Source organism: Oryx dammah, unplaced genomic scaffold (genome assembly GCF_014754425.2).
Source record: "Oryx dammah isolate SB20612 unplaced genomic scaffold, SCBI_Odam_1.1 HiC_scaffold_16, whole genome shotgun sequence".
Classification (NCBI taxonomy): Eukaryota; Metazoa; Chordata; class Mammalia; order Artiodactyla; family Bovidae; genus Oryx; species Oryx dammah.
Window position 1 is genome coordinate 56,321,534 of NW_024070200.1, and position 21,413 is coordinate 56,342,946.

The 21,413-nt window shown below is 37.9% G+C and overlaps 1 protein-coding gene and 1 pseudogene across 3 annotated transcripts in view; both read left to right on the forward strand.

Annotated features, from left to right (window-relative positions):
* Window positions 1-21,413, forward strand: part of MCTP2 (multiple C2 and transmembrane domain containing 2) — a 205,245-nt gene that overhangs the window by 170,669 nt on the left and 13,163 nt on the right. For all 3 annotated transcript variants that reach the window (XM_040256994.1, XM_040256993.1, XM_040256995.1), the window contains one exon: window positions 11,483-11,592. In XM_040256994.1, the coding sequence (XP_040112928.1) occupies window positions 11,483-11,592 (110 nt within the window). The remainder of the gene's footprint in view (window positions 1-11,482; window positions 11,593-21,413) is intronic.
* Window positions 7,226-7,353, forward strand: LOC120875754 (annotated as a pseudogene).

Sequence of the window (21,413 nt, forward strand, 5' to 3'; positions counted from 1 at the left end):
CCCTGACACATTGACTTGATTCAGATCACTTTTTAAAAATCAAATGTCCATCCTTAAGATATTTGGCTTCATTACCTTTAGAAATAACCCAGAAATATTATTAATCTAATATTTTGAAGCATTATTCAGCCTACTACTCTCTGGCTCACTGGTAGACCCAGTACTTGTGGATTTTCTTTGACTCCTACTGTAAAGATTTTCCTTGTATGTTGCTCCCAAATATTGTGAAATATGGTATACCAGACTGTAAATGGTATTTATGTGGATTATCCTCTTATTAAGTAATTTACAGTAACAGGCTCTGATGTTATAGAGTATACATCTGGATATTTATCTTGCCATTGCCTAAAATTTTTACATTATGCTAATAGAGAAGACATTGGACATTGTATCTCAGTTATCCACAAGTCATTATTTTCCTGATGATAATAGCCATTCCTCTTGTCTTTCCTATTGAAATCCCCTCTGTTTCAGTGTGGTTTGCCCTAAGTCCCCATCAACCAATGAGTTTGCAAGGTAATTAACAGATAATTTACAAAATATTTGATAGAAAGGTAGGGATACCACTTTCTTCTCAAGGGAAAAATTGTAATTTTGCATAAGTAATGAATGACATAAAAGCAATAATTTAAAATGAGACCATTTTGGAACTTCCCTGGCAGTCCAGTGGTTAGGACTCCACACTTCCACTGCAAGGGGTTTGGTTCGATCCCTGGTTGGGCTAGTAAGACCCCACATGCTGCGGGACACAGCCAAAAAGTTAAAAAAGCGAGAGACCATTTTCAGTAAGAATTATTTAAATGATTAGATGATTTGTAGAGTGTTTACAATTTGCAGACTGTTTTTGTGTGCTTTAACTCATTCAGTACTCAACCTGTTAAATTTGATATTATTTTCCCCATCTGTGAATGAACTCACCCAGGTTAAGAGAAATGCAGCAATGCATTGGAAAATTTCCCAGCCAGGAGCAAGATTCAAATCCAGTCCTCTGCTCTAAATCCGGTTTATTTTGGACTGTGTTACGCTGATACAAGGGCAACCTTACTAATTTACTGGCCCGTTTTTCCGCATTATTATTGATAACATTTATGGAGTGTTTGCTCTGTATCTGTGATGGCTTCTTTCCATCTAAATTTGTAGACTACATGGGGTGTTAGAGATGCAGTGCCTGGGTGAGTCAGGACTGCTTAAAGGTGGTATTTGCGCTGAGTCTTAGGTGATAACTATTTTTTCTTCTACGTGCCTCAGTCCCCCCACCTCAAGGAAAGCTAGAGCACACACAGCCAAGCCAGCAGCTGCAGCGCACTGTGTGTCTACCTGTGAGATGACAGTTGGGGAAAACCGTCAGCCCGTTGGCCCTGTAACACTGTGGCACCCGTCAGTTGGCTCCGAGAAACTTTTAAGGAAGTCAGTCTTCCCAGGGTCTAAATTCCAAATAATTTTCTCCACAGTGTTCCCAATTTTTCAAAGGTGTGTTTTATCAACATTTTCTTTGTGATGATGGTGTTTATTCCTTTTACTTGTTTAGCCCTTTGGTTTGATCCCTGGTGAAAATCCTGTTGCAGGCCAAAGAAACCTGTTGGTAAAGATCAGTCACTGTGGAAGGACCTTGTGTAACGAACAGGTCGTGGGAGCAGTTTATAACTGCTTCAAAATGATATTGATTCAAAATCCAGTCTGCTTCATATTCGTTTCCCAAAGCAAAAATACTACCTGAGAAGGAAGTACTCTCCTGAAAGAGGACAGAGACTTTTTCTTCATTTTAATAGTGGACCATAAAGTAGGGTGGGTGGGTGGGTGTGTGTGTGTGTGTGTGTGTGTATGTGTCCATGAACACAGGGCATGTTTCATGGGAAGAAACCGCAATTTTTAATCTCATATATCAGAAATATTACTTTTTATTCTTTGTTATGACAGATGCTGAGAGGTTCCCCCCCCACTAAATGCCACTCAGTCTATTTCTGATGTTTATAATTCTTCAAGTTCTCAAATTGCAGGCTTTTAATATTCAGTGGGATGAAGTAGACCAAACAGATTTCCATTTAAAATCTGAAGTCATATTTCTGCATCTTTGCTCTGGATGGTTTGCATTATTGGGATGATCCTAAGATAGAAATGTTGCATCTTTCCCTTTAGGGGATCCTGGGCATCCTGTGACAAATACTCCCCAATTTTTAAGCATGCCACAAAGATCTTTCCTGATGTCAATTTTTAGGACTATCTCTTTGGTTATGCTTAGGTAATTAGTAGAGAAAGATTTTCTTGACTCAGAACATATATGAAAGATTTAAAGTAACACACTGATTATATAATGAATTCTTAGCTGTAAATTCATTTTGATGGTGTTAATTCTCTCCTAGAGGCTCAAAGCTACTTTATTGCACCTACAGTGCTGTGCTCTTTGGAGATATTGTGGAAGCCAGCAGAGCCTCAAAGAAGGGAAAATCCACTGCCTGATTTATTCATTCAGTTATTTATTTATTGGCTTTGTTCTTGAAGAACACCCGTGTTGCAACACAGGCGTATTATTTGTTCTTCATTTAGCTGTCTCTAAAACTTAGCTGAAAGACTCAGTGGGTGGTTTTTTTTTTTGACATTTTATAAGCAAATGGTCAATGAAAAAAAGAATACTCTTAATACATTTTATATAATGATATGCATTTTACTGTTACAGAGTTGGAATTTGTGATTATTTTCCTTAAAATTATTATAAGAATTAGATTATTTTTCTTATAATCATTCTCTATAGCATAAAACAAAGGATCCTTTTGAAATTTGAGTTCTGGATCTGAAAAGTTCTATGCTCTCATCTCTTCTGTTACATGGTGATACCTACTTGCTCATGAAAGTGTTAGGCACTCAGTCATGTCTAACTCATTGTGACCCCATGGACTGTAGCCTGCCAGGCTCTGTCCGTGGAATTCTCCAGGCAAGAACACTGGAATGGGTTGTCATTTCCTTCTCCAGGGGATCTTCCCAACCCAGGGAGCATGAAGTAGGGCCTAAATCATGTGAATTTTATTTATGCCTTGGTGTTTTCTGAAATTCGTATGGAGAAGTAAAACCCATTCTTTCTCAAATGTAGGAATCTAAAAATATGCATGCAGCCGCAATTATCTTGTTCATTGGTTTAATCACACTAGTGGCCATTTCTGTTTTTATTACACATTTTCCTGTATAAATGAGAAGGCTTGTATGTTAAGGAAAAATACAAGCACATGTAATAACAGTTTCCTCTTCCTGAATGAGCCACTCTTACTCTTCCCAGACAATTTGGTAGCAGCAGCAGATGGAATGCTGTGTTTGCTAAACTGTGTTATCACCACATCCCCTGGTTCAATCTGAAACGTGTAAATAAAGCCAGCATGATGCAGATAGAACCGCCAGATGATCTTTCATACGACGCAGGGCAACATGAGTGGACTTGTCCTGGGAGATCCTTGCTTTTGAAACGTAAATGAACCCCAGGATTCTTTAAGCTAGACAAAAGGTGATTCTTTCTTTTTCATTTCTTTGCATTCTCAATGGGCAAGGACTTGACATTTATGAAGCACCTGGAGGGTACCAAATGCTTTACATATGATAGTTAATTCTCCAAACACTCCAATTAGGGTCAGGATTATGAGCCCCCTTTTTCAGATAGCAAAATTGTAATTCCAGAAACCATTAGGAACTTGAGATGTTCACAGTGCTAATAGGTGACAAGACCAGTGTTGAACTCACTTTCTCCTGACTCCATAGCCTGTGATTAATAAAATATGCAGACCTGAGGATTTGGTACATCTTAAGTCCCCCCTACCCCCACTGCAAACTTTTCATCTGTTGTTGTAAACCCTGGCTACTTCAGCTCCTAAATAAGAATGGATGCATTTTTATGTTGTAAATTATAGTATGTATTTTTTGCAAGTTGCACATAAGTTTGCTAAAATGTTTCACAAGACAAGTTAAAAAAAATAAGAATGAAAAGAAATGTTTTTCCCCAAATATTTTCAAAAAGCCTAATTTAACATGCATTTTTATGAAAATTGGGCAAAGAATACTGGGAATGAACATTAGATAGAAGTATGTAACTGAATAAGATGTCTAAAAACCATGTGTTCTGTAGCAAGTTGAGATCCATAGACACCAAAGAAGCAGATGACAAAAAGAACAAGTTGAGCTGAATGCCTCCCCTTTGAAATGTCCACACATGCTCTGGACTTAATGATCCTGGACTGGAATCCGCTACCACATATATGTGGACAGAGGCACATCACTTGACCTCTTTGGACCTTGGTTTCCTATTAATGGAAATGTAATATGAAAGACCATATGACATGTCCATTGGTATACCAGAAGATATAATTAGAGAAAATTCCCATCAAGAGTAGTTGTTTTTCAGTTGCTAAGTTGTGTCCAACTCTTTCTGACCCCACGGACTGCAGCACACCAGGCTTCCCTGCCCTTCAGTGTCTCCCAGAATTTTCTAACTCATGTCCATGCAGTCAGTGATGCCATCCAACCATCTCATCCTCTCTTGGCCCCTTCTTTTGCCCTCAGTCTTTCCCAGCATCAGGGTCTTTTCCAGTGAGTTGGTTTTTCACATCAGGTGGCCAAAGTATTGGAGCCTCAGCTTCAGCATCAGTCCTTCCAATGAATATTCAGGGGGTTGATTTCCTTTAAGATTGACTGGTTTGATCTCCTTGCTGTTCAAGGGACTCTCAAGTATCTTCTCCAACACCACAGTTTGAAAGCATCAGTTCTTTGGCACTCAGCCTTCTTTATGGTCCAACTCTCACATCCGTACATGAGTACATTTCTTATAAAGGTAACCTTTGCAATATAGAGAGTGAAAAGAACGTTTGCTGCTAGAGTGATGAAAAGGATAGAGGTGTGATGCAAACTGAGAGAAAAAGACAGTAGTTGTTGTGGACTGGCATCCCCTGGAAAGGTCTCATGGAGACCAGGAGTATAAGTTGGACCTTTAGGTCATTCTGCTGGAGTTGGGAGGCCTGAAATCTTCTCTTTACCCCTAAGCACTTATTTCCTGGGTTGATGCAAATGATCTTTTGATACTAATATAAACCTGATTTCCTCTGTTCTTCCTCTTCATCCATTCATTTCTCCATCGAATACACACTGTCTCAGCACTAAGGATGTACCTACCACAGTTGCTGGTACTGAGAGCGCAAGTTGAGATAAGGCACTCTGGTCTTATCTGTTGGTCCACCAATTCAAATAGGGCATAGCGGAACAGGAGGCTCTTCTAATAGCTTTTTAAAATTTTGCTTATTTATTGTTGACTACTCTGGGTCTTCGTCGCTGTGCACAGCCTTCCTCTAGTTGCACCTAGTTGTGGTGCATGGTCTCATTGCAGTGGCTTCTCTTGTTGCAGAACATGGGCTCTAGGGCACATAGGTTTTGGTAGTTAGTTACACAGCGCAGGCTTAGTTGCCCCACGGCATGTGGAATCTTCCTGGACCAGGGATGGAACCCATCTCCCCTGCATTGGTAGATGATTTCTTAGCCACTGGAGCAGCAGAGAAGACCCATTTCTTCCAGTATAATTGAAGCACTCAAGCTATGAAAATGTAAATATCGTCTTATAGCATAGAAGCTACCATGCCTTGTTGAATACACAGATTCATTGCCCAAAGGCAATAAAAGCCACTCAGAGAACAAAAATGACATTTACCACTAATCATGAGAGTACCTGCCCTCAGGTGAATTTTTCCCTCTCATATATGGCTAGCGTATGTCATATGCAGAGCTTCTAAGGAGAAGGGTAGAAACTTATACAAAAGAAAAAGCCTTTTTCTCCCTGTCCAAGAAGAATACTTTGGACACAGTTGGTCCCTTGCTGTGCTAATGAATTTTAGGTAAAGCTGATTTAGGTTCATCACATGCTCCTGTTTGCCCAAATTTTTCCATTTACTGATTTTATATTCCCCGTTTTTTTAAAAACTGAGTATTATATTTACTGTTTCCATTAAAATAAGCCAGGACAAGCTGCTCATGCTACCAGTTTGTGTGTTCACTCTCTTCTATATCTTTACTAGTAGCCTAGGATTTAGATGTCAGTTACAGGGTTCTTGGGCTTCCCCGAGGGCACAGCAGGTAAAGAATCTTCCTGTAATGCAGGAGACATGGGTTCGATCCCTGGGTTGGGAAGATCCCCTGGAAGAGGAAATGACAACCCACTCCAGTATTCTCTCCTGGAAAATCCATGGACGGGAGCCTGGCAGGCTCCAGTCCACCGGGTCACAAAGAGTCAGGCACGACTTTAGCAACTGAGCATTAGTAGAAGGGTTCTCACTGATGCCAGGTTAAGTGCAAGCAGGGATGACCCATCTATTTTCCTGATTCTTTTTAAATAAAACTTAGCTTTAAAGGAAGGCTTTTGGATGGTCCCTGGTAAGACAAAGTGCTCTTAGGCAATTGTGGAGAAGTATGTGATGACCCCAGTGTACCAGCCTATGGTGGCAAGGTCATTGCCAGGGCCAGTCAGATGGATAAAACGTCCAAGCAGCCAGGTCAGAGTGCTCAGTGATGAGAAAGATGGGAAACAATAGCAACTATAGCACTGATGTATAGTAAACACAAACAGAATTTAACCAGTCCTATGGATAGGAGAATAAAAAATAGTCTGCACATTTTTACTATGATGTTTTATTTCACTCTTTACTTTTAGTAAATCTGCACATTGTTTTACTTCTTGATAATGCTTTTTCAGTGAGTAAATAATAATAAAATGTTGCATGTTTAATGGATAATAATAATAATAATGAATAATCAAGTACTGATAATCCATTTTTCAAGATAATTGTTGATGAATTAACTGATTCACATTTCCTGTCTACCACCGGGACTGTGATCACATCATTGGTACATGTAAACTTAAGTTGCAAACCTGCTGAAGAGTCTTCAACTGTCACTAGTTATTTTTAGAAGACTCCTTCTGGAAATATGGTTTTAACTTACATAGCTCAAAAGATGTGTTTTACACATCCTTGTGTGCAGCATGGCTTTTTGTTTGGATCAAATGACTGTTCTTGCACACTTATCTCATCTTCCATTCCAAAGTTTCATTATGCATGTATGAGAAAGGGCAAGGTACATGTAATAGGCTCACTTCAGTAGCATTAGTGTATCAAAAACTTGTGAAGAGTCAAATGGCGCCAGTCTTATCAGCATGCCATCAAATGACTCAAATAACATCAAGTAAGTTAATTCTGAAATCTGTTGTAGCTTTGCACAGTGGCAATATTGTAGCCAATGAGGTTTATCTGAGGAGTGATTACTGCTAATTGAAAACTTTTCCAGTACCCTGCTGTGACAACCTGAAATGTTACATTTTTTCATCCACTGTATGGAATCAAAATAGAGCTTTTACAATTTACTTTTACAAAAAATGAAATCTCTGACATCAGGAATGCTATTGTAAATTTATTTTGAACATGTAGCATTGAAGGTTATTTAATTTTGTAGTGATAATATGAATGCAAATTTTGATGAAGCATAGCACCATGGCTAATAAGATACTCATGTAAGTTGAATGGATCTTTGAAGCATAAATTTACAAGTGATAGATCATGGTACCCTATTATCCGTGATTGCATACAGACAAGTGATAATGCACCACCAATTGAATTAGCAGCTGTAGTGTCCACATTTATAAATATTTTATATATACAGAGTTGGGGTAGCAACAGCAAAGTTTTCATGGCAAAGATATGTCAAATATCAAAATATATTTCCTTCAGCATGGCTGTGTGCTCTTTCTTTTTGCTGCCAGTCATCCATCCATCAGTCTGCTTTTAAGAGTGTTTGAAACCTTTGATGAACTCTCAGTCAACTTAAACATTCTCCAGAGCTATTGAACTCTTGTGCTAAAAAAAGAGAAATCTTTTCAGTGTTTGTTTCATTTTGGTCATGTCAGTTGGAAATATTTTAATCAAAATTTTTGATAACTGAAAATTCTAATTACTTCATCTTTGGAAGCTTTTAGTAGATGGAAATAAATTTTAAAGAACTGGCAAAAATAATGATTTTTTTTTTTCTTTATAAAAGCAAGGGATATTCAACACAAAGCAATCTGTGAGGTCAGATCCTATGCATGATTCAGTGTTTAAATTCACAAGTTACACTTTGGATTATCCCAGTTTGTGGGATTAGAAAAACTTTTGATTTTTAATAGGATAGATATAAATTCTACCCAGGATTGGAAGGAAATTGAGAAGCCACTTATTTTTCAGCATAAATTTGAAGAATTTCAACTTTAGAAGAATTTGAAAAATTATACAGACAACTTACTTAGAGTTTTATCTTGAAAAAAAAGTTTGATAAAGTTCATATGAATGAATATAGTGCCTTTGAAATTATTTGGGCTGAAATATATACAGATTTTAATATTTAAAAAACAGAATCGAGAATATTCTTCATGTATCGCATTTTTATTGTGAATTTTCAAAGTACCTCAGTCACTGGAGATAAAGTATGTTTGTAATTAAAATTATGGTCTATAGTAGAGTCAATTAAATGTATCAATTTAACAATGATTAAGTACAACTCTGAAGATAGGTAAGAACAATTTTATGAAATGTAAGTGAAAAGATGACATTAAAGATAATATTACTTTTGTAGAAAGTAATCTTGACATGGGACTATAAACAGCTATAACTAGAAAACCAATTAAATATATGAATATATGGAATGAGTAATCATTCTCATGTATCATTTTACAATTGACATAATATGGGCAAGTTTTTTTTTGTTCTAATATATGTAAAATATATGTTTTTATCTTGAACCAATGTCATGAAAATAAAAATGAAATAATTGTATAGATCCACTAATATAATAAACCAAGTTGTCGGTTGATAAATACTTCAAAAATTACATAGTTCTGTTTACTTTCACTCTTAAAAGTATACAGATATGGTTCATAAATTATCTTGTTACCCTAGGATACAGTGAAATTTTTAGCTTGGTCTTTAAATACTGATTATTCAAACTAAAACATCAAATTCATTAAAAAATGAGAGAATCTTGTGAGAATCATTTATTATTTTGATGTACTAACCCAGGATCTCTGCATTTGGGGTGTTTCAGGAGGAAAAAAAAAATCAGTCAACTAAAGTAGGAAATTGTTATGAAATGGAGCCACATGGACATTTGAGTCATTTTCCAAAAACTTGTTTTGACCTAAACACTATGCTGTTGAAAAGAAGAAGCCACTTTTGCCCTTTGGGTCAAATTTCCTGGTGCTTCCAAATCCTCCTTTATAAACATGAATATTTCTGTGGCAGACAGAGATGGGTTTTCACCACTGTGCCCTTTAATAGATGTTGGTGGATTGCTGAACATGAATTAAGTTGTTCTGGCAGTATATCCAGTTTTTAATACAAACCACTTGAAGAATTAGAGAGTAAGGGAAATAAGAAATTGAAAATAGGAGTGGAAAAAGTAAAAATGTCTTGCAAGTTTGACTTTGCAAGAGGAAGCAATGAGCATGACTTCCTACTGTACAGGATCATTGAATAAATGGGTACAGAACAGATGGAAATACGTTACTCAGACCATCCCAGCAGATGACCTCCATATATTTATGATATGACAGTGAAAATTTTTTTAATTTACCAGAGGCTATTTTCGGAAAAGGCAATGGCACCCCACTCTAGTACTCTTGCCTGGAAAATCCCATGGGCAGAGGAACCTGGTAGGCTGCATTCAGTGGGGTCGCTAAGAGTCAGACACGACTGAGCGACTTCACTTTCACTTTTCCCTTTCATGCATTGGAGAAGGAAATGGCAACCCACTCCAGTGTTCTTGCCTGGAGAATCCCAGAAACGGAGGAGCCTGGTGAGCTGCCATCTGTGGGGTCGCACAGAGTCGGACACGACTGAAGCAACTTAGCAGCAGCAGCAACCAGTCATTGAAATCACTGTGAGGTAGTATGTTTTCCTTCCTCCATCCATGGGTCCAGTTGATGGAACAGAGAATACAAGATGAGTGAATTTTTTTTTTCTTTTGTTGCAAAGATTATTAGAGAAATCGTCTCTTGGATTTAGAAGATAATTTAGTATAATTCTAACCCAAGTAAAATTTTAGGTAGAAAAAAATAAGTTTTGTTAGGTTTATTTGTGGTTTTAGGTATTACATATTAGATGTAACAGCTATAATGACTCAGCTTGGCCTGAGCTAAGAAGTTAGTAACTAAATCCCAGTTACAATAGAGTTAATAAGGGAACTAGAATATAGTTTCAGAATATAAGATATAGTGTGAAAATGCTCTTCTTTAGGGAATCATCTTTTATCCAACATGTGAGTGATTTCAAGATTATTTTTATAAGCATTGGCTACCTAACATGGTTAGATCGTGGCATCCAGTCCCATCCCTTCACGGCAAATAGAAGGGGAAAAAGTGGAAGCAGTGACAGACTTTATTTTCTTGCACTCCAAAATCACTGCAGATGGTGATTGCAGCCATGAAATTAAAAGATGCTTGCTCCTTGGAAGGAAAGTTATGACCAACCTAGACAGCATATGAAAAGCAGAGACATCACTTTGCCAACAAAGGTCTGTTAGTTGAAGCTATGTTTTTTCCAGTAGTTCTGTACGGGTGTGAAAGTTGGACCATAAAGAAGGCTGAGTGCCAAAGAATTGATGCTTTCAAATTGTGGTGATGGAGAAGACTCCTGAGAGTCCCTTGGACTGCAAGGAGATCAAACCAGTCTGTCTTAAAGGAAATCAACCCTGAATATTTATGCTGAAAGTGAAGCTCCAATATTTTTGCCACCTAATGCAAAGAGTTGATTCACTGGAAAAGACTCTGATGCTGGGAAAGATTGAGGCAAAAGGACAAGGGGATGGCAGAGGATGAGATGCTTAGATAGCATCACTGACTCAGTGTAAATGAATTTGAGCAGATTCCGGGAGATAGTGAAGGACAGAGGAGCCTGGTGTGCTGTATTCCATGGGGTCCCAAAGAGTCAGTTACAACTTAGCAACCTAACATGGGAAAACGCATTTTAAGTTTTCTTTAAGCAAAATAAGGATAATATTCTTAGACAGCTGAATATCATCTGGATGTCCAACATGCCCTATTGCTACCTGCTGGAAGCCTTTCTGAAGAGCTAACCGAAGAGGGGTGAGTAAGCTAACCTTGTGAAGACAGCAACTCAGGGTCAGCCAGTGAAAGAAGTTACAGAATTCTCTGAGAGAAGCAGCGACTCTACAGGGAAATGAAGTTCTTTTTTCTGTGGAGTTCCCCTTCATCAGCTCATGATATTGAGATGGTGACATGCTTGCCCATGACAAATGGTCACATCTCATGAGTAGTCAGGAATTTGGGGGGGCCGATAAGTAAATAGTAAAAGATTTAAATTTATCTCCTGAAGTCACTCTGTTGCTACTAACCATGTTACAATAATATTAGCATAATGAGTTCTATAGCAGACCAATAAAAATGAAGTAACTGAGCTCAATCTTTTATGTTTCTTAGGAATCTGAGAAAAAGGGCTTAATTAAAAGAATCTACATGGTACAGGATATTGTCTCAACTGTTCAAAACATCTTGGAGGAATTAGCCTCTTTTGGAGAAAGAATTAAAAAGTAAGTCCTGCATTTGTGTTATTGTGTTTGGAGTAAAACTGCCATGCTCTTGGACAAGCAAGGGGGAGGGTCTTGGGGAGGGTAGGATCAGAAAATACAAAAACAAACAAAGAACAGAAGCAACTGTCTTGGGCCTTTTAACGTTGGTTGGTTGGTTCTTCAGGATTGTCAACTTCACAAGGGTGGACTGCATGACCCAATTTATGCTAGTTATCTGAGCATAATTATTAATAGTGCCTTTTTTTATTCTCAAAATATTCTGGTTTAGGTGATAAACTATAGATTAAAGCATAGATTTAATTCTCTAATGGAGTCTCAATTGAGAAAGCCTCTCCATGATTCATGTTTTTATTTTTATTTTTTTGCTTACTTTGTTACACGCATTGTGAACTCTGTGTAACTTGGTCTTCATTTGATATCCATGAACAGAGAAGGCTTTTCTTTAATTGTAAGTGATTGCTCCCCACTTTAGACCCAGTTGTGTCAGCCATGTTGTTCTTTCTAAAGAGCAACTACCATTCTTATTTTATTGGCCATTCTAGTTTCTTTACATAAAGGACACATTTTTTAGAAATTACATGGGTAAAGAAGAGATTAAAATTAGTACTAAAAGCCAAGTGAAATTTTGTCCATGAAGATGCAGGGAAATCAATAAGCGTGGTTAACATCAGGAAATATAAACAGCTAATGTGGAACTTTCTGTGGTTACTGATTTTCTTCCTCAGTCACTTATTACAACAAATTGCCCTTGAACATCCATTTATTATTGGCATAGAAAACATGTTTCTTTTGCTTAAAAGGCAGGTTAAAAGTTATCTCTAAACAAGTTTAGTGAGTTTTTATTGAATTTACACGTTGTTTTTTTCATGAGCGATGTTGAGTAAAATTAAGGAGCAGTAGGATTTTTGATCATGTATATTGATATCTGTCTGCTTTATCTCTCTAGGTTTCACATAAATTGAAAAATGATTCCTGAATGTACCCTCAAAATTGCTTAGCAAAAATATAAGTGACAGTAAAAAATAAAAAATAGTGAAGTGATAAAGAGGGCACTATAATTTTTCATTCACTCATTCAACTATCAGTGTTTGAGTCTCAGGCACTGACTTGGTTTAAGAATAAGAAATGCATTCAAGATAACAATGACAATAGAAACCAACTAATGTCATGTGCTAGCCAGACACTGTTCTAAGTCTTTGACATGTAGCAACTTCTTTAAGGAGTTATTTAAAGAAATTGGATTAAATGATTCCAACAACGCTGCAGAGTAAGGATTGTTAGTATCCCCATTTTACAGATGAGGAAAATGAAGCATAGAATGATTAAAAATGAAGCCCAGATCACACAATGAATAAGCTGTGGAGCTTGGATTTGAACCTGCCTGCCTCACTTTACACCATAGTGTCATTTTCCTCTGGGTATCTATTTTGTGTGTGTGTGTGTGTGTGTGTGTTTGCCTTTATGCTTTGTTCATTTTTCTGTTGTGGTATAGCTGATTACAATAGTATATTAGTTTCAGATATATAGAATAATAAGTTTTCATAGATTACATTCCATTTGAGGTTATTATAAAACATTGGGTGTATTCCCTGTGTTGTACCTGTATATCCCTGTAACTTATTTATTTTAAACATGGTAGATTGTACTTTTAATACTCTCTCCATGTCTTGGTACTCCCCACTTTCTTCTCTACAGAAATCTATTTTCCAGTGAAGGGAAAGAACTCTAATAAGACAGCTAAAATAACATTGATGCTAGATAGAGGCTAGGTGGGATGTGGAGATGGGTACTACATCCCCGGAAGGATGTAGGAGAGAGAGAGAGAGAGAGGAAAGTTCTGAGGAAGCACCAGCTTATCAGCATCTCTAAGGATGGGAAGAGCCTGCTGAGCATAGAGCTGATGAATGGGAGCTTCAGTGGGTGGGTGGCTTTGTGCAAAGGCTCAAAGCCCAAGACTGTGCTCGATGGAGGGAGGTGGAGGGCAAATAGCATGTCTCTGCCACCGGGGACGGATGTGGCAGTTCCTGGAGGTGAGGCAGGTCACACGGGCCCTGAGTGGATGCAGAAAGTCAATGAAAAACAAGTGAGCAAGGGATGTACTGGCAGGAAAGAAGATAAGAGGATGGAGAGTGGGGGCAAGGCTGAGGACGGAAGGCCGTGTCCTTTGGTAAGATTGTCTCCGTGCTTGCATGTCTGTTAATAGACAAATGTGGCTGTTGTGCAGTTGATAATGGTCAAGGAAATGTGTCTGATGAGAAGAGGGCAGAGTGATTTAAGCAGGCCCCCAGCTCTGCAGTGCCTTTTGGCGGCGGCCGTGCCCAGCACAGCTGTGGTGGCCATGTCTCGAGACGTATTTTCAGCCATGAACAGAGCACTGTTCTGCCCAGCTGTGACACAGGAAGGCGCATGAGGCTCGGCTCCTATTAATTCTTCAGCCATTCATTATTGCAGTGACCTTAAGGTTCCCGCTGGGCATTCAAGCGCAACATCATGTGTAACTCTGTTGGAATTCCATTGTAACTCAGTGCATAAGGACCAGGAAAACTTTTACCCAACTTTTGGCAACTAGAGAATAAATAAGCATGCTTAAATCTCTCAGAGCAAGGCTTCCCTTGTTAGTGGCAGAGAAGACCCTGATGATTCTGTATTCACTTGGAGCAAATGGTATTTTCTTTTCTCTGCATTCTCCAATTACCTTCTCATTGTATACAGATTTCAAATGTAGGTATACATCAGGCTAATATTTGCTTAGCATGTGGCATTTGTATTATCCCAGGCAGCAAACAGGATGGGTCAGAAGAGTAATGTATATTACTTGTCCTATTGCTATGAGGTGTTGGCTACAACACTAGTGTTCTTGAGTGGTTAGGGAAATCTCCTCTCTGCTGCAGAGAAGATAATGAGATTAAGGTAGACCTGAGATGTTCTGGAGTAAGGCTTAGAAGGCACGTTTCTAGGAAGAGCTTCTCTGACTCTGAAATCATGCTGTGAAATATTGAAAGATGAGAAAGCAGGATAAGTGAAATTTGGATGAAGGTAAGCACAGGTGGAAGGACAGATTGATGTATTTTATGTTTAATCTAAATTTACATGTTGTAGCCTGTTGGCTAAGACTCTGCCTTCTCAATACAAGGGGCCTGGATTCAATCCCTCATCTGATAACTAGATCCCATGTGCTGCGACTAAGACTCAGCACAGCCAAATAAATATTTAAAGTTACATGTTGAAAGAGACAGAGAATGAAGGCAGAATGACCAGGGGTGAGGGCAGAAGGCCAGTTGTGGGGAGAGAGTTCACAAACTGGGGCAAAGACCATGAAGGAAAGCATCCTGCGAGGTAAATCACAAAAGAAGAGTCTGCAGGCTTTTCTGACCCATATCTCTGTTTACATGGATAGAAGAGTCAAAGGACTTCATTTTTCTGTGCCTAGGAAATGAAGAAAATAATGAATCTGTTGACATAAAGGTCAACCAGTGCGGTACCCAGTTGGGGGAGGAATGCTAGAATGGAGTTGTACCCACCTTACTGGATGTTGAGACAGTTATTTGTGGGTTTTGTTTTGAAATTTTGTAAAGGATATTCTTAGGATATGTTAGTGAACCTGAAGAGTTGAATGAATGAAGAGGATTCCTTGAATGTTTTCATTAATTGAAATGTTCAAGTCAGGGATTCCCTTAGGATTTAATGGAGAGCTCCCAAGTCAGGAAATCCATCAAAGTTCATGAAAATGTTTAACAGACTGTTTAATTTTGAGATATAAAGATTTGACTTACCAGAGTTCTTCAACCTTGGATGTTCTTTGAAGGACCAGCACTGCAACGTATTTCCATGGTAACTGGAGTGAAGAGTCTAGTAAGGTTTTAAGGGTTAGTACTACTATATACTACTCAGTTCAGTTCAGTCTCTCAGTCGTGTCCGACTCTTTGTGACTCCATGGACTGCAGCACGCCAGGCTTCCCTGTCCATCACCAACTCCCGGAGATTGCTCAAACCCATGTCCATTGAGTTGGTGATGCCATCCGAGCATCTCATCCTCTGTCATCCCCTTCTCCTCCTGCCTTCAGTCTTTCCCAGCATCAGGGTCTTTTCCAGTGAGTCAGTTCTTCACATCAGGTGGCCAAACTATTAGAATTTCAGCTTCAGCATCAGTCCTTCCAATGAATATTCAGGACTGATTTCTTTTAGGATGGACTGGTTGTATCTCCTTGCAGGCCAAGGTATTCTCAAGAGTCTTCTCCATCACCACAGTTCAAAAGCATCAATTCTTCAGTGCTCAACTTTCTTTATAGTCCAACTCTCACATCCATACATGACTACTGGAAAAACCATAGCTTTGACTAGACAGACTTTTGCTGGTAAAGTAATGTCTCAGCTTTTTAATATGCTGTCTAGGTTGGTCATAGCTTTTCTTCCAAGGAGCAAGCATCTTTTAATTTCATGGCTGCAATCACCATCTGCAGTGATTTTTAAAACCAAAAAAAAAAAAAAAAGTCTCTCACTGTTTCCATTGTTTCCCCATCTATTTGCCATGAAGTGATGGGACCAGATGCCATAATCTTCATTTTCTGAATGTTGAGTTTTGAACCAACTTTCTCACTCTCCTCTTTCACTTTCATCAAGAGGCTCTTTAGGTCCTCTTCACTTTCTGCCATAAGAGTGGTGTCATCTGTGTGTCTGAGGTTATTGGTATTTCTCTTGGCAATCTTGATTCCAGCTTGTACTTCATCCAGCCTAGCATTTCTCATGATATACTCTGCATATAAGTTAAATAAACAGGGTGACAATATACAGCCTTGATATACTCCTTTCCTTATTTGGAACCAATCTGTTGTTCCATGTCCAGTTCTAACTGTTGCTTCTTGACCTTAATACACATTTCTCAGGAGGCAGTTCAGGTGGTCTGGTATTTCCATCTCTTGAAGAATGTTCCAGAGTTTGTTGTGATCCACACAGAAAAAGGCTTTGGTATAGTCAGTATGCAGAAGTAGATGTTTTTCTGTGTTTCAAAGTTCTCCAATCCAAGCTTCAGTGTGAACCATGAACTTCCAGATGTTCAAGCTGGATTTGGAAAAGGCAGTGGAACCAGAGATCAAATTGCCAACATCTGTTGGATCATAGAAAAAGGAAGAGAATTCCAGGAAAACCTTTATTTCTGCTTTATTGACTATGCAGATCACAACAAACTATATAGTGCTACTCAGCACTAAAAATGCTTACAATCATGGCATCTGGTCCTGTCACTTCATGACAAAAAGGAGGAGAAAAGGTGGAAGCAGCGACAAATTTTATTTTCTGAGGTCTAAAATCTCTGCTAATGGTGACTGCAGCCATGAAATTAAAAGATTCTTGCTCCTTGGAAGGAAAGCTGTGTATTGAATACACTAAACAGAGTATTGAAAAGCCAAGACATCACTTTGCAGACAAAGATCCATATAGTCAAAGCTATGTTTTTCCAGTAGTCATGTATGGATGTGAGAATTGGACCATAAAGAACACTCAGCACTGAAGAACTGATGCTTTTCAACTGTGGTGTTGGAGAAGACTCTTGAGAGTCCCTTGGACAGCACGGAGATCAAACCAGTCAATTCTAAAGGAAATCAGTCCTGAATATTCATTGGAAGGACTGATGCTGAAGCTGAAGCTCTAATACTTTGGCCACCTGATGCAAAGAGCTGACTCATTGGAAAAGACCCTGATCCTGGGAAAGATTGAAAGCAAAAGGAGAAGGGAGTGGCAGAGAATGAGATGGTCAGATAGCATCACCAATTCAGTGGACATGAATTTGAGCAAACTCTGGAAGATAAAACTTCAAACTCCGTGAAAGACAGCGGAACCTGGTATACTGTGGTCCATGGGGTCACAAAGAATCGTACATGACTTAGCAACTGAACAGCAAAACCAGTATATAATATCTTTGAATTAAGTCCTCAGTCTTATAAGCAGGAATATTTAGTGGATTAAATGAGTAAAATAACCTTCTTACATTTTCTGAAATGTCTACTATACAGGCAGTGAGTTTAGGGTTTTTTTTACAATTTTTATTTATGGCTGTGCTGGATCTTCAATGCTTTGTTCAGCCTTTCTCTAGTTGCAGTAAGCAGAGGCTACCCTTCAATGTGGTATGCAGGGTTCTCATTGCGGTGGATTCTCGTGTTGTGAAGCACAGGTTCTAGGCATGCAGGTTTCAGTAATTAGGGCTCTCAGGCCCTAGAGCACAGGCTTAGTAATTGTGCAAGGGCTTAGTTGCTCCGTGGCATGTGGAATCTTCTCAGACCAGGAACTGAACCCGTGTCCCCAGCATTGGCAGAGGCATTATCCACTGCACCAGCAGGGAAGTCCAAGTGTAGGCTCTTGAAGCAACTCTCTGGATTCAGATCCCAGTTCTGTCACTTAGACTGGAAGTGATTTGTGGCCAATGACTACCTTTCCTGACTCAAGTTCTCATCTGTAGAATGGACATGCCAGAAATTCCTATTCATAACATTTCTGGAAGAATGAGATGAATTAATGCCTGTAATGTGTTTAAAACTAGTGGATGGCCTGTAGTGATCACTTAAAATTTTTCATGATTATGAATATTGGTAAAATTGCTTTGACTTTCTTTCTCTGTGTATTAAACTTTTTAAAACCTGTGAAACATTTAAACATTTTATTACTAAAACTGTTGGTTGCTTAGGAAAAAATCTATGACTTCACTGACTAGGATGTTGGGAGGGCATATCTGACATGGTGTGTGCAAACGTGTCTGGTACATAACTTCAGTTTTAGCATCCAACAGATAAAGACACATGACATACCACATACTTGCACATGAGCAAACGATCATTGAGGTCTTTATAAGGACTGCATTAATTGGGGAAAATTGACATCTTCATAAAACTTGTTATTAATATATGAGTCTAATATAGTCCTTCATCTGTTTGGGTTATCTTTAGTTTATCTCTATTACTTTAAGAGTTTTATATATAAATATTTGACATATTTTTGTGAGATATAGTCTGAAGTACTTGATTTCAGTTATTTTAAATGGTCTCTTGTTTTCAGGTTTTATCTCCACCTGTTTGTTACAGGATAGAAAAGTGAAATTTGTTTTCCAACATTGACTTTGTATCTATCAACCTTGATAAACTTAGTTATCTTAATTTTTATATGAAGATTGTTATTCTGGATGTTGTATTATATAAACATATTGTCTAGGAATTTTTTTTTTCATTCTTATTTTTCAGTCCTTATACATTTTACTTTGTTTTCTTGCTTTATTGTCTTGGCTAGTAATGCCAATCGGAGAAGGCAATGGCACCCCACTCCAGTACTCTGGAGAATCCCATGGGCAGAGGAGCCTGGTAGGCTGCAGTCCATGATGGGGTCACGGGGAGTCAGACATGACTGAGCAACTTCACTTTCACTTTTCACTTTCATGCACTTCAGAAGGAAATGGCAACCCACTCCATTGTTCTTGCCTGGAGAATCCCAGGGACGGGGGAGCCTGGTGGGCTGCTGTCTGTGGGGTCTCACAGAGTCGGACACAACTGATGCGACTTAGCAGCAGCAGCAGCAGCAGCAGCAATAATGCCAATACAATGTTGAACAGAAGTGGTATTAGAGAACATTCTTTTCTCATACTCGTGTCTTTTTCAGAGAGAAAGCTTTCAACATTTTGCCCTTAATGATGTTGTTTTCTGTAAAGATGCTTTATCAGCTTCAGGAATTTACTGTTTATTCCTATTTTGCTGAGATTTTTTTATCATGAATGTAAGTTGAGTTTTGTCAAACTTTTGTTTTTGTTCATTGAGATCATCTTATGTTTGTTTTTGTGTTCTTCAGTTTTGGTTAATGTGTATTATTATTGTTATTTTCAAAGATTAAACCAATCTTACGTTTCTGAAATGAAACCAGCTTCATCATGCTATCCAGTCTCCTTATATATGCTGGGATTTTATTTACAATTATTTTTTTATTTATGATTTTTGCAGCTTTAATCATCAGTGAGATTGGATATATAGTTCTTAAAAATTCCTTATAGTGTAAAGGTTATTCTAGACTCATACAATAAGTGGGCAGTATTCTCTCTCATTATCTGCAGTTTGTGTAGACCGTGTATCATTACTTCCTTTAAGATTTTATAGAATTTTCTGGTTAAGTCTCTGGATCTGAAGTTTTCTTTCAGGAAAGATTTTAATCAAATATTCAGTTTCTGTGGTATATATAGGTCTGTTCAGCTATTCTGTTTCTTCTCATATCTGTTTGTGCATCATTTTCTAAGAGTGTGTCCATTTAAAATTTTCTACTTTTTGACATAAAGTTGTTTATATAAAAACATCCTCTTATCGTTGATGACAGTGGAATCTAGCATTGTCCACTTCTTTATGTTTAAAATTGTGTTTTCCCTTCTTCTTGACAGTCATTTATCAATTATATTATTCTTTAGCAAGAACTGTCACTACCTTTGTTAGTCTCCCTGTTGCCTGTTTTCTTTTCCATTAATTACCACTCTTATCTTTATTACTTTCTTCCTTCTACTTTCTTTGAGATTAATTTACTATTCTTATTTTAACTTTTTAAGATGGATTGCTAGATCATTTATTTTCAGTCTTTCTGTTTTCCTAACATAAGCATTTAAAGAGCTACACTTTCCTAGGTGCTTAGCTCTGTGCCAAACATTTTAGCACTGATATTCATATTAATTCACATTTAGTAAAACCTTGCTTTCTAATTTCTGCTTTTATTTGTTCCTTCACATGAAGTATATTGCTTAATTTTGAAGTATTTGAAGATTTTCTAGCTATCTTTTTGCTCTGTTTTTTTAAAATATAAATTTATTTTAATTGTGCTCCTGGTTTTTAACTGCATTGTTTTATGGTCAGAAAATAGAGATCTAACAGTGAGCACCATTTTGCCATTCCACAGTCTGATAGTCACCATTACTTTTAGCATCTTCCCAGTCAGTTCAGGAACCCTCTTAATCTATGTTCTGTATCTCTTCTTTTTGATATCTATCTACTCTTTGTGATGCCTTTTAAGTCCTTGTCTGGGCTGTCTTGCACGACTCTATTTTCTGTGGTGTTTAAAATCCTGTTTAATTCATGCATGGAGGTCTTAACTTTAATCCCTGTGTTTCTTTTTAAAGTTTTACTTGCTTTGTTTTCGAATCTTCTTGGTCGTTTTTACAATCTCGTCCTTGACCATTGTTAAGCATTTGTTTTATGACTTTTAAAGTATTAAGCATTATTATTTAATGTATTATGTTTGCTGCCAGTATTTGAGGTCTTCTGTTTGGGGTTTTGCTATTACTTCTGATAGCTCTGACTCGTGATGCTGTGTATCCATTTATATTTTACTGTTTCAACTGTCTATGAGCTCATAATCTCTGCGTGTGTATGTGTGTGTGTGTGTGTGTGTGGAGTATACTCAGATATATGGGTTGATAATGCATTTCCTTAGAGAAGATTACTGCTCTAGTTACTTTGGGGTGATTCAACCTGGAATCTCTTTTTTTAATTAAATTTTTGCTGAGGTTTTTTTAAAAGTATACTGGTAGCATAAACTTGGATGATAAATCCTGGTATCAGCATCATGACACAGAGAATTCTTTGCATCTATTTGTATGTGGTAGATTTGTTTTCCTTTCTTTTCATCCTTTTCCACTGTGTCTTTCTACTTGTCTCTCTCAATTCATCCTTACCCTGAATATGTAAGTTTTATGCAATGTTCTTCTACTTGAATCTTCTTTTGTGGAAGCCCTAGGCTATATTTATCTTATGCCCCCCATGCAGTTAACAGATATAGAAGTTCAAAATTTTAATATCTGGCAGAAATTATTG